The sequence below is a fragment of the Aegilops tauschii genome, chromosome 6 (genome assembly GCF_002575655.3).
Source record: "Aegilops tauschii subsp. strangulata cultivar AL8/78 chromosome 6, Aet v6.0, whole genome shotgun sequence".
NCBI classification, from domain to species: Eukaryota; Viridiplantae; Streptophyta; class Magnoliopsida; order Poales; family Poaceae; genus Aegilops; species Aegilops tauschii.
Window position 1 is genome coordinate 11,684,015 of NC_053040.3, and position 13,545 is coordinate 11,697,559.

Below are 13,545 nucleotides of genomic sequence, written 5' to 3' on the forward strand. Positions count from 1 at the left end.
CGGGTGTTTGGAGCGCAGACTGTTCTTGTGTTCATCGACATACGGGGTCACCAAGGTAGAGTTCTGTAGAACTGTGTAGTGTGCTTGAGACCAAGAATGTCCGTCCCTGCATATTATTGAGTCCGCTCCTAGCGTGCCTTTTCCAGTCAGTCTCCCCTCATGCCGCGATTTAGGGAGACCTATCTTCTTAAGGCCAGGAATGAAGTCAACACAAAACCCAATGACATCCTCTGTTTGATGGCCCATGGAGATGCTTCCTTCTGGCCTAGCGCGGTTACGGACATATTTCTTTAGGACTCCCATGAACCTCTCAAAGGGGAACATATTGTGTAGAAATACGGGCCCCAGAATGACAATCTCGTCGACTAGATGAACTAGGACGTGCGTCATGATATTGAAGAAGGATGGTGGGAACACCAACTCGAAACTGACAAGACATTGTGCCACATCACTCCTTAGCCTTGGTATGATTTCTGGATCGATCACCTTCTGAGAGATTGCATTGAGGAATGCACATAGCTTCACAATGGCTAATCGGACGTTTTCCGGTAGAAGCCCCCTCAATGCAACCGGAAGCAGTTGCGTCATAATCACGTGGCAGTCATGAGACTTTAGGTTCTGGAACTTTTTCTCTGGCATATTTATTATTCCCTTTATATTCGACGAGAAGCCAGTCGGGACCTTCATACTGAGCAGGCATTCAAAGAAGATTTCTTTCTCTTCTTTCGTAAGAGTGTAGCTGGCAGGACCTTCATACTGCTTCGGAGGCATGCCGTCTTTTTCGTGCAAACGTTGCAGGTCCTCCCGTGCCTCAGGTGTATCTTTTGTCTTCCCATACATGCCCAAGAAGCCTAGCAGGTTCACGCAAAGGTTCTTCGTCACGTGCATCACGTCGATTGAAGAGTGGACCTCTAGCTCTTTCCAGTAGGGTAGGTCCCAAAATATAGATTTCTTCTTCCACATGGGTGCGTGTCCCTCAGCGTCATTCGGAACAGCTAGTCCGTCGGGACCCTTTCCAAAGATTAGGTGTAAATCATTGACCATAGCAAGTACGTGATCACCGGTACGCATGGCGGGCTTCTTCCGGTGATCTGCCTCGCCTTTGAAATGCTTGCCTTTCTTTCGACATTGATGGTTGGTCGGAAGAAATCGACGATGGCCCAGGTACACATTCTTCCTGCTTTTGTCCAGGTATATACTTTCAGTGTCATCTAAACAGTGCATGCATGCGTGGTATCCCTTGTTTGTCTGTCCTGAAAGGTTATTGAGAGCGGGCCAATCGTTGATGGTTACAAACAGCAACGCGTGCAGGTTAAATTCCTCCTGTTTGTGCTCATCCCATGTACGTACACCGTTTCCATTCCACAGCTGTAAAAGTTCTTCAACTAATGGCCTTAGGTACACATCAATGTCGTTGCCGGGTTGCTTAGGGCCTTGGATGAGAACTGGCATCATAATGAACTTCCGCTTCATGCACATCCAAGGAGGAAGGTTATACATACATAGAGTCATGGGCCAGGTGCTGTGATTGCTGCTCTGCTCCCTGAAAGGATTAATGCCATCCGTGCTTAAACCAAACCATACGTTCCTTGGGTCAGCTGCAAACTCAGCCCAGTACTTTCTCTTGATTTTTCTCCACTGCGACCCGTCAGCGGGTGCTCTCAACTTCCCGTCTTTCTTACGGTCCTCACTGTGCCATCGCATCAACTTGGCATGCTCTTCGTTTCTGAACAGACGTTTCAACCGTGGTATTATAGGAGCATACCACATCACCTTCGTAGGAACCCTCTTCCTGGGGGGCTCGCCGTCAACATCACCAGGGTCATCTCGTCTGATCTTATACCGCAATGCACCGCATACCGGGCATGCGTTCAAATCCTTGTACGCACCGCGGTAGAGGAAGCAGTCATTAGGGCATGCATGTATCTTCTGCACCTCCAATCCTAGAGGGCATATGACCTTCTTTGTTGCGTATGTACTGTCGGGCAATTCGTTATCCTTTGGAAGCTTCTTCTTCAATATTTTCAATAGCTTCTCAAATCCTTTGTCAGGCACAGCATTCTCTGCCTTCCACTGCAGCAATTCCAGTACGGTACCGAGCTTTGTGTTGCCATCTTCGCAATTGGGGTACAACCCTTTTTTGTGATCCTCTAACATGCGATCGAACTTCAGCTTCTCCTTTTGACTTTCGCATTGCGTCCTTGCATCGACTATGACCCGGCGGAGATCATCATCATCGGGCACTGGTTCCTCTTGATCTTCAGCAGCTTCCCCCCTTGCAGCATCATTGGGCACATCGTCTGGTTCCTCTTGATCTTCAGCAGCTTCCCCCGTTGCAGCATCACCGTATTCAGGGGGCACATAGTTGTCATCGTCCTCTTCTTCTTCGTCGTCTTCCATCATAACCCCTATTTCTCCGTGCCTCGTCCAAACTTTATAGTGTGGCATGAAACCCTTGTAAAGCAGGTGGGTGTGAAGGATTTTTCCGGTCAGAGTAAGACTTCGTATTCCCACATATAGGGCATGGACAACACATAAAACCATTCTGCTTGTTTGCCTCAGCCACTTCGAGAAAATCATGCACGCCCTTAATGTACTCGGAGGTGTGTCTGTCACCGTACATCCATTGCCGGTTCATCTGCGTGCATTATATATAATTAAGTGTGTCAAAAACCATTACAGAACATCATGAATAGATAATTAAGTGACCAAATTAATAGAAGTTCATCATCACATTAGAACCAAAGTACATACATAGTTCTCATCTAACAACATATATATAGCTCTCCAGAGCATCTAATTAATTAAACCATACATTGAAACTATGTAAAACATTTCAATGCGAAAACAAATGCGATCATAATCGCAACCAAGGTAACAATTGATCCAACGGCATAATGATACCAAGCCTCAGTATGAATGGCATATTTTCTAATATTTCTAATCTTCAAGCGCATTGCATCCATCTTGATCTTGTGATCATCGACGACATCCGCAACATGCAACTCCAATATCATCTTCTCCTCCTCAATTTTTTTTATTTTTTCCTTCAAGTAATTGTTTTCTTCTTCAACTAAATTTAACCTCTCGACAATAGGGTCGGTTAGAATTTCCGGTTCAACCACCTCCTAGATAAATAAAATCTATGTCACGTTGGTCGGTATATTTGTCATAAACAATAAATGAACCAAATAGTTATAAAAAGATAATATATACCACATCCGAATCATAGACAGGACGAGGGCCAACGGGGGCGGATACCAAAACCATCGCACTATGTAATAAGAAGGAATAATAAAAGTAACAAAATTAGACAAGTAACTATCTAAAGTAAGAATTTTTTCCTTTCAGAAAGAAGATAAGAACAAGAGGCTCACCACAGTGGTGCTGGCGACGAGATCGGCGTGGGCGATCGACGGCGGTGAAGACGGGGACGGGACGTGACGGACCGCTAAACCTAGACAAATCTCGGGGAAAATGGAGCTCGGAGGTCGAGTTTCGAGAGGACAAAGATTAACTAGTGTGGCTCAGACATTTCATCGAACACCTCATGTGCATAGGAGGTGAGCTAGAGCACCAAATGCCCTCCCCTCGCCAGCCAGAAAAAACAGAGCACTCTGGAGTGCTCTGCTGTGGCGATGGGGTATATATAGGGAACTCATTGGTCCCGGTTGGTGGCACAAACCGGGACTAAAGGCCTTTGGTCCCGGTTGGTGTCACGAACCGGGACCAATGCCCCCTTTAGTCCCGGTTGGTGGCACCAACCGGGACCAAAGGCCTTGTGCTGCCCCGCGTCAAAAGTTTAGTCCCACCTCGCTAGTTGAGAGAGCTCGAGAGTGGTTTATAAGCGCTGCTGCGCCCACCCTCTCGAACTCCTCTCAACTGCAGGCTTTCGGGCCTAACTGTTCTCTTTGCCTGTGGGGCCTTCTGCGGGCCTGAATCCTGGCCCATGGATGGGTTTCTAGTCGTATTCAGGCCGTGGTGGCCCAGTAGGTGGCATAATTTTTTTCCTCTGTTTTTTTCTCTTTTGCTTTATTTGTTTTGTTTTGTTTCTACTTACAACAAAAAACTTATTTATTTTATTTCTAATTACTTATGTATTTTACTTTAATTATTTTATTTTTATTTATTTTATTGCTGCTATTTTTATTTATTTTACTGCTGCTATTTTTACTTAATTTATTAAGGTTTATTTATTGTAGTTACTATAGTTTATTTTATTTTATTTTATTAAGGTTTATTTAGTTTTATTTATTTTATTAAGGTTTATTTATTTTATAAATATAAAAAAATGAAAATAGATGCGCTTATAGAGAAAATTAAACCTAAATTCATAATAAATTTCTATGAAATTTACTGTGAATTTAGGTCAAATTCCCTGTATAAGGGCATCTATTTTCACTTTAAAAGGCAGAGAGGGACGGGCTTATAAACTGGTGTGAGCGCCCTTCGTTTGGCGAGGTGGGACTAAACACTGGCCGCAACTAGGACCAGCCCTTTAGTCCCGGTTTGTGGTATGAACCGGGACTAAAGGGTGGTGGGCCAGAAGCGTGGCCCTTTGGTCCCGGTTTGTCCCACCAACCGGGACCAAAGGGGCTGGACGAACCGGGACCAATGCCCCCACGAGGCCCGGCAGGCCCCTGGCCGCACGAACCGGGACCAATGCTCACATTAGTCCCGGTTCGTGACTGAACCGGGACTAATGTGTAGCGATTGATATCAATGGAAAGCCTTTGAAGGATACAGTAAGCAAGCTGTTGGTTGCATAGGCTACACTGTTTTTGGTACATGAGTATCTTAGTTTACAAGATATTCCGCTACACTTCTATCTTTTCCTCATGTTATTACACATGTTGGAATCGTTGTTGAGGTACATGGTTGGTTTCATGCATGTGCAGCAGAGTTTGTGACATAAACGTCATGTTGGCTATATCCCTATATCCCTACCATGCCTTTGCAAAAAAAAAAGACATGTATTGCTACTCGTTATGCATCATGATAGCAAGTAAAGATTTTGTGATCGCTGCTAATTAAGAATCATTTGGTTAGCATTTTAACTCTTTTCGGTGAACTTAGAAGGATTGTGTATCATCAGAAATGATGTAATCAGTATGTTATGCTATAGACATACGAAGTTCCATGGAAGTATATTATTTTTGATCATGCTAAAAACTATAAATAAAATTTAATATTCTTTCTATTGCCATTCATATGTATTTTCCCAGGTCTACTACATCACATAGTGGTTTAGAATTTTCTTTAATCTCTGGTCCCTTGATGTTTATAGTCATGCTTACATGTAGAATTGCCCGATTGGGTATCATTAGAGGTGATGTAACAAGTCTTTTATGCTTAGACATATGAAGTCCCAAAGAAGTATCGACGGATACCAAAAACTGTAAATAAAGTAATAAACTTATTTGTCCCTTCCATTTCCAGATATATGTAGCTTTCCCAAGTTTTCTAGAGTTATTTTTTTACAAAAGCTAGAGTTAATAGTGGGTTAGATTTTTTAACTCTGTGTCCTTGCTGTGTAATGACATGCGTATATGGCTCCTCTTCTTGTATGGAGTCATGATGGTTAAGGGATTTATTGTCTTCATTATGTAGTTGCACCATTCCACTGAAATTTAGTGTCACATGCTTATTCAATCCCTACTTGGAAGACATAATTTTATTCTTCAGCTTATGCTTAAACTTATGATCGAATAAGTCTTGTCACCATATATTGATGTAAATCTCTACCATTCAATTGCTAACATAGGAGGGCACGGCAACACGCGCCATCATTATCTTGTGAAAATATGAAAATGAATAGGGAAGGAAATGAGCATAACACTGATATATAATTGCCGGTACTGGTTTTGGCTTGGAATATGAAAATGAGCCAACATTTTTAAACTTTGATAAAAATAGATTAATAAATTAAATTGCTGCCCTAATAAAATATTAATTATGGGACACATGGCTTGCACACACTTCCACCATAACCGACGGCAGGTTTATAATGTTGACATAAATTCTCGCCATCATAGGAGGTGCTAATTTGACATGATTTTTTACCAAAACAAAGTAGAGTAGGTACCATACTTAAAATATTTAAAGTAATGCAAATGACAAAGTCCTTTATATAATAAAAGGAAACAAAGCACTGGAAAAAATAAGCACATCAATATCAACCGCTTAAAATAAGGCAAACGATTAAAATAGAAATACAAAATATGCCCGAATGTAGATATTGCCGACATTTAAAAGAGCCAAGGTGTGTAGAATTTGATATAATAAATAAATAAATAAAATATTTATATAAAGCTTTGTCCAAATGAAATAATAATTATGAGACACATGATTTCTATGCACGCATGCCGTCCCCTACTTCGGGTTTCTAATATAAAAAAGTGGAAACATTATAGGGGGCACTAATATTTCCAAAGAATATATCACAGAGTAAATGTGGGCACTATTCCATATCACCGCTAATGATATATATTTGTGATGCGTATAAATAAAATATCATGCGCTGGGATGTATTACAAATGTCAGGCCATTAATATTAGGATATAATCTAATAATGAAGGAATATATTTCTATGTGTTTATTTATCCCATTGAACGCTAAAAACATAAGCGTTACTGAACCATTGTCATCAATTAACGCTAGCCCACTTTAAAAATAGAAATTGCTACATGGGCGTAGGGTGGGCCAGTCCATTAGTTGCGATCTGTAGGGTTTTTTTCTTTCGCTTCTTTCCCTCTGCATCACATAACACAAAAATGTTAAACACTTGTATGTGATTTCAAGAAAATTTGTGAACTGAAAAAGGTGCATCAATTTGAAAATGCTTCAGGAAGTCAATTAATTTCGAAATTTTAAAAAATGTTCCGAAATAATGAAAAAAGACACCATTTTTTAGAAAGTTCATGAATTAAAAAAAAAATTGTACAATTGATAGATGAACACGAATTTTTAATTCTTTCATGCGCTTCGAAAACATATGTAAATTAAAAAAAATTAGGAATTTTCAAAATAATCTAAATACATAAATATGTTCAAAAAAGTTCAAAATGTTCAAAAAAAACAAAAGTTATTCATAAGTTTACAAGATGGTCAAGCATTTAAAAATATTTAGGAATTTTGAAAATTTATGCAATTAAAATTCGTAACAGATATGAAAATATTTTTTGTATTTGATAAATTAACGGTTTCAAATTGTTCAGAAATTCTGCGAAACATTCGCAAATTTGAAAGAAAAAAATACAGAAATGAAATGTATTGTTCATGGATTTAAAAAATTTCAAAATAAATAATTATTTTAGTGAATTTAAGAAATGTACATGGATATAATTATGTGAGAGAATTTGAAAAAAGGTCATAAATTAAAACAAAGTGCATAATAAATAAAATATTCGTGAATTTGGAAAAACATCATGAATTCATAAATCGTTCATAGTTATAAAAAACATGATGAATTTTAAAAATATTTCAAATTTTTTATATTTTATTCAATGTTAACAGTATTATTGAATTTTAGAAAAATCATGAATTCAAATAAAATTCATAGAAATAAAAAACTTCATGAATTTGAGAATATTTCACTAATTTTAAAAATATATTTGAAAAATTAATTATGAAAATTGAAAATGGAAAAGAAAATAAGAACGGGGAAGGTAAAAGAAACAGGATGGATAAAAGGAAAAGAGAGAGAAAAATAGAAAATGAAAAACCGAAAATGAGAAAACAGAGCAAAAATGGATAACAAAACCTTCTGGAACTGTTCACATAATCAGCTCCTGTTCTCTTGCGAGATCCCGCTTGACACGTGTTATAGGCAAGCGCTATCATAATGGGTGTGGAGTAGCTTCAATTAGGTCATATGTGTCGCTTGTTGCGTCGAATTGTCGATCAAACGGACATATGGCACCTCCCCTGGATCAGCCCACTTACGTGGGGCGCTCGTGTGTAGCCACATCGGTTTTTTCCGTAGCGACATGATTTTTAGGTACACTGCTAGCCCAATTTTTCTGTAGCAACACTGCAGTAACCGGATTCCAGTGGCAACCCAATTTTTGTAGTAACCCTACACTCTGTTAAAATGGATTCTTGTAGAAAAACAGGCTACTGTGGCAAACCGGATTCTTGTAGAAAAAGGGCTACTGTGGCAAACCGGATTCTTGTAGAAAAACGTCCCACTGTGGCAAACAGTTTTAAAAAAATTGAGAACACATTTACGGAAAATACGAATATTTTTGAAACATTCATGAACATATTTTTTTGAAGAAATGACATTTTCTTACAGCGCGGTCTTTTTTTATAAAATCTATTTTTTAAAACATGAATATTTTTTATTTTGCAAACGTTTTTTATGACATGATTTTTTTTTGGCAACGAAGAAGTGGAGCGTGCAAGTTCGATGGTGTCGGACAAGTGGCAGCAGACTACACCGAATCTTTTTCCCATGGGATACCTGGGCCATATCATTTAAGGAAGAAAATTAATTAATCATAGGTCAGATGTGGAAAAGGATACTGAGCATATCTTATTTTTGAGTTCTACTGTGCATATCTTTTAATCAAGAGAGATAATTGATTGCTCTTTATTAAAATATACCGAGCATATCTTTTTATCAAGAAAATCAATTATCTTCGAGACGCCAAAGAAATCAAGGAAACTAATGTGGGAGATCTTCCCTATATTAGGTCTATCCAATTTTATTGATTCAAAGATCTTCTGGGTGTATACAATAAATTCTCCCTAGTAAGGATCATGTATTTAAGCCTGTGCCAAGCGCTCCGCTTGAGACAGACTAGATGAGTGGAGGATCGATTGTTATTGCACTCTCTCCATCTCAAGATCATTGGTGATCACAATCACGCTTGCAACATGCCACATGATGCGCGCCGTTTGTTACTAGTACTCTTTGTGGTTTCTTTGAATCATGTGGTAGCAAATTCGACAAGGTCACTCGGGCCATCTCATGAGCATCCGAGGAGATTAGTACATCACATACCAGTTCCATCCGTGAACAGCAGTTCTGAGGTCACTGGTTCAGTTTCGAAGCAAGCAGCGGCTTCGGCCCAAGGAGTGGATCGAATTGCACATGTAAGTTTTTTGTTTGAGTTGCATGTATGTTTTAAATGCTAGTGTTATTATCCCTCTTGCGTGTGACATTTCGCAATTCCATTTTTGTTAAAAGAAAATATTGTCCCAAACATTTTATTTTTGAGAAATACATGTAGTTTTATTCATACTCATAACAATACAGGTACACAGTTTTTTTATAGAAAAAACACCTCTCCATATATTAATTGAATAAAACGTCATTACAACCACGCAGCGCTGAAAACTATTCCAAAGAATATTGTCTGATCAACTATCAAAACTAAATTTAGCAATTTCATGCGCCACCGCATTGGCCTTCCTATTAATTTTAGACAATTTGAAGCTGATCAAAAGCTTGATGATGCCAAACGCTTCCTTGTTGAGGTCAACCGGTGGTGATTTGTGAAAACTTTATGTTGCAAGGGAAGAAATCACAAACGCTTTCTTTTACGGGTACACCGGTTTGGATCTAAGATCCAAGAAAATACAAATTAACTCCTATAACTAAGAATTACAACAAAATCTTTTGGAAACACTTTCTTGGAGGTATCAAACTGTGCTAGAAGAAATATTTCAAAGACTTTGCAATAAAGGTTGCAATTGGACTGGAGCAACGATGTTGTCGCTCTCGCACCTACACGAACATTACCAATAAGGGCTTTTGAAAGCGCCTTGAGTTGCCATGATCGATGAACGTACTTGGGCCGGGGATTATCCCTAGAAGTGCAGTCCGCCGAATCATGATATCTACAATATGGTGTCGATGAAAGATTTCAGATCCACAAAGAATCAAACCAACAATTTTTTTGACACACCAACAAAAACTCATCAAATCTAAATAATCGGATTGGTGAGGAGGACAAAAAGCTCTCTAACCTCATGGCACCGCAAAAATAATGTGAGTAAATATATTCTCACGAAATACCGTCCCAAACATGGTCTCTCAAAACCTATGGAAGTAGCCAAGAATTGCATGTGTTGGTAATATTTTAATTATCCAAGTCTTAATATGCATTATTATGTATTAACCCAAAGAAACCGTTCACTTCCTTGAAAAAGGAAGAAATATATTGTTGCCTAACTTGTACACGCCTATGATTTCAAATGTTGCCTAATACAACGTTCCTTGCTGACACTGGAGTAGTTTTATCCCTATGTATTTATAATAGTCTCTGTTTGCTTTGGTTACCCACCTTGCTGTTTTGTTTTCTTCCCCGTGTTTGTAGGGACTAAATCTCAAGGTACCTTCTCGTGTGTCGAAGCTTGTCTCCGGGCCCCTGCCAGCAATCAAAACTGACTCACCTGACCAGTTCCGCAGCAAGCTTCGACTACCACACTTTGCGAAGCCAAGCCACTATGAGCTACATTTCCGCCCCAACCTCGTCTCTTACACCTTCTCCGGTGTCGTGGCAGTCAATGTCACCGTCATAACACCCACCCGTTTCCTCGTTCTCAATGTTGTGGAACTCATGGTTGACCCTGCTTCCATAAAATTCAAGGTATACAATGGTCCACCGACATGTAAAGAAAAGACAAGCTCTCAAAAGATGTTTCATTCCCCACATCACATACTAAATCTTGTCTTGATTAGTTATGTATGGTTATTGCAGTGTTTAGTGCCGACCGAGGTGGTGTTTTTTAAGGATGATGAAATTATGGTAATTGGTTTTCAGAAAGAGCTTCCAATAGGTGATGGTGTGCTCAGGATGCACTTCAATGGCACTCTCAATGATGAGACGAGGGGATTTTTCAAGAGTGTGTGTGTGTGTGTGTTTGTGTGTTTGTGTGTTTGTGTGTGGGTTGGGCAGTGATATTCTACTGTTGTGGGTAGAATAACTACTTTACACACAAGGCAAAAAAAACAGTAAGCCATGTAGGAAAAATAGCAAGACATGCAAACATGAAAAAAAATCAGAACACACATCAACGAATAGCTCATGCTCAGAAAATCCCAATAGATAGAATTTTGCATATCAATCATATGGAGCGATATACCAAAGGAGAGAGAACAACTGAACTACCGGTTTCTATATGTTCGAAACTTGGTAGGACGCCACAATCACTAGCTAGCTTACAACAAGTCATATCAATGTTGAAACTTCGAAATACACTTACATTATGCGTGCACAACTAATATTATTGTTTTTCTTGTTTCATGCTTTTGTTATTTATTTTGCTTTCAGTAAGTATAAGGGGAAGATAGCAAACATGGCGGCGACAAACTTTCGACCCGTGGATGCTCGGCGGTGCTTTCCTTGTTGGGATGAGCCTGCTTTCAAGGTAATTATTATAGCATGATTAATAAGATTTCTAGGTTATCTAGATGCTTGATCTATTTTTGTCCTTCCTTGAGCATCATTGTTCACTAATTCATAAGTTGACTATTTTTTAGGGGTAAGAACTCTTACCTCCTCATCAGAAATATTGACTTTCCCTTCATATGTGCACCATGGCCTCAATAAAGTCAGCTCTGTTTCCTAACATGTTCTCTCATGTTATTTGAATATTTCAGGCTAAGTTCAAAATAACATTGGAAGTTCCATCTGAGTTGGTAGCACTGTCCAACATGCCTGTATCTAGTGAGATAGTGGTTGGTCCTATCAAGATTGTCGAATTTGAGGAATCGCCTCTAATGTCAACTTACTTAGTTGCCATGGTTGTTGGTATTTTTGAATTTGTAGAGCATGTAACATCACACGGTATTAACTCCATTTTTCTTGTTACATTCACATCAACCATTTAAATGTCATTATCACTTTCCATTATTCTATTTTCAGGCACTAGAGTTCGTGTGTACATTGAAGTTGGTAAGAGTGAACAAGGGAAATTTGCATTGGATGTTGGAGTGAAGTCATTGGATTTCTATAATGAGTAAGATCAAAACCTACCTTTGTCAATAATTAAAATGGTTTCAAGAGAAGAACATGAACGATTATAGCGAAGTCTCTCAAGATATGGATGTTGTAGATAGAATAACTAACCAAGTGTTTATTTCGTCAATGTTGTAGTTACTTTGGCACTCCTTATGCACTTTCTAAATTGGATATGATTGGTATTAGCAACTTTAGTTGGAAGGGCATGGAGAACTATGGATTGGTTACTTTTGAAATCCAAGATTTGCTATTTAATCAGATATCTTCAACATCTACCAAACAACACCAAGTATGGACCATAAGTCATAAAGTTATTTTGTTGCATTATTACATCATTTACTATTCACGACTTAAACAACTTATGTGTTGTTACCTAACTGATTTAGAAGTGAATTACATTATTTAAATTGATAGTGGCTATATTTAACTATTATACCTTTGTTTGGGATTACTGGAGTTTTGTGAAGGCAAGCTTTGTTTATTGATCTAAACACGATTATGTCTAGATTGCCGTTACCGTGGCACATGAATTGGCTCATCAGTGGTGTGGCAATCTTGTAACCATGGAGTGGTGGAATTACTTATGGCTAAGTGAGGGACTTGCTACATGGGTAATTTGATGACTCGACATTTCATGATATGACCAAGCTACTTGCATATATTGAATGCACTCATTGTTTTAACAGATGGCCTATCAAGCTGTAGATTCCATTTTTCCTCAATGGAATATTTTGATGGAGTTTCTTGATAGTACAATTTCTACTCTTAAATTGGATTCAATAACTGGGTCACATTCTATCGAGGTAATCACAATGGTTGATACTGTAGCATGGCATGATCATGTGGTTGGAATTGTTATGCATTTGAAATGATGTGCATTAATATTTATACAGACACACTCTATACCTAGACTCTATTTTCTATTGAAACATAAGAATAGGTGGACCTTTCAGTTGATAATGACACAGACTCTATTTTCTATTTTCTGCTGAGATTATTTTTTATCATAGTAGATGATGATAATTTATATATGTTAATCTAAAATCCTATGACATCATTGGTTAATTCGTTGTTGACTCTTGAAAGGTCCATGGAATATGAGAATTTTTCAAAAACTACTGACATAGCAGACAAAAACTGTATTAGGAAAATAAATACTAGATTTATTATTTTAAAGAACTAGAAATTGTGCAATAATAATTATTTCAAAAACTTTGTATGAATGTTGTCTTCGCTAAGTGGGATGCATCTATCAATATTAGCTTGCCATGGATACATCCAACCTAAAGACAATGTGGCAAAACATGACATGTAGCCATCTTTGAAACTAATGATGTTCCAGAGTTGTTCTTTGGGTTATTATTCTTCCAAAAGCAGCAGCTTATTCTTGTTTGGGTCATACCCGTCACTAATATGGCATCATGCCCAGACAATTATTGGTCCAAGTAGCATAGATGACTATTTGGGCTATTCTTCATCCAACCATCTTTGAAACTAATGATGTTCGAAAGTTGGAGTGTGAGAAAGGGTCCAAGGCAATGGTGGTTGAGGCCCCATGCTTCACATCACGACC

General features: G+C 38.5%; 2 protein-coding genes across 2 annotated transcripts; both read left to right on the top strand.

The window, feature by feature from the left end:
• Positions 1–8,397: 8,397 nt before the first annotated feature.
• Positions 8,398–10,935, top strand: LOC109762865 (aminopeptidase M1-B-like). The gene is made up of 3 exons (XM_045229529.2): positions 8,398–9,099; positions 10,326–10,598; positions 10,710–10,935. Exons 1-3 carry the CDS (start codon positions 8,881–8,883, stop codon positions 10,908–10,910), a joined length of 693 nt encoding a protein of 230 aa, XP_045085464.1. The 5' UTR covers positions 8,398–8,880; the 3' UTR covers positions 10,911–10,935.
• A 372-nt stretch (positions 10,936–11,307) lies between these two features.
• LOC141025683 (aminopeptidase M1-C-like) lies at positions 11,308–11,974 on the top strand. Its single transcript, XM_073501594.1, has 3 exons — positions 11,308–11,379; positions 11,612–11,762; positions 11,877–11,974. The coding sequence occupies exons 1-3, from the start codon at positions 11,308–11,310 to the stop codon at positions 11,972–11,974; spliced, it is 321 nt and encodes a 106-aa protein (XP_073357695.1).
• The last annotated feature ends 1,571 nt before the right edge of the window (positions 11,975–13,545 follow it).

Coding starts and splice junctions, on each gene's coding strand:
- LOC109762865 (XM_045229529.2), top strand. CDS start 8,881: ATGCCACATGATGCGCGCCGTTTGTTACTAGTACTCTTTGTGGTTTCT. Junction 9,100..10,325: donor GAGTGGATCGAATTGCACAT/GTAAGTTTTTTG, acceptor CCGTGTTTGTAG/GGACTAAATCTCAAGGTACC. Junction 10,599..10,709: donor CTGCTTCCATAAAATTCAAG/GTATACAATGGT, acceptor TGGTTATTGCAG/TGTTTAGTGCCGACCGAGGT.
- LOC141025683 (XM_073501594.1), top strand. CDS start 11,308: ATGGCGGCGACAAACTTTCGACCCGTGGATGCTCGGCGGTGCTTTCCT. Junction 11,380..11,611: donor GGGATGAGCCTGCTTTCAAG/GTAATTATTATA, acceptor TGAATATTTCAG/GCTAAGTTCAAAATAACATT. Junction 11,763..11,876: donor CTTAGTTGCCATGGTTGTTG/GTATTTTTGAAT, acceptor TTCTATTTTCAG/GCACTAGAGTTCGTGTGTAC.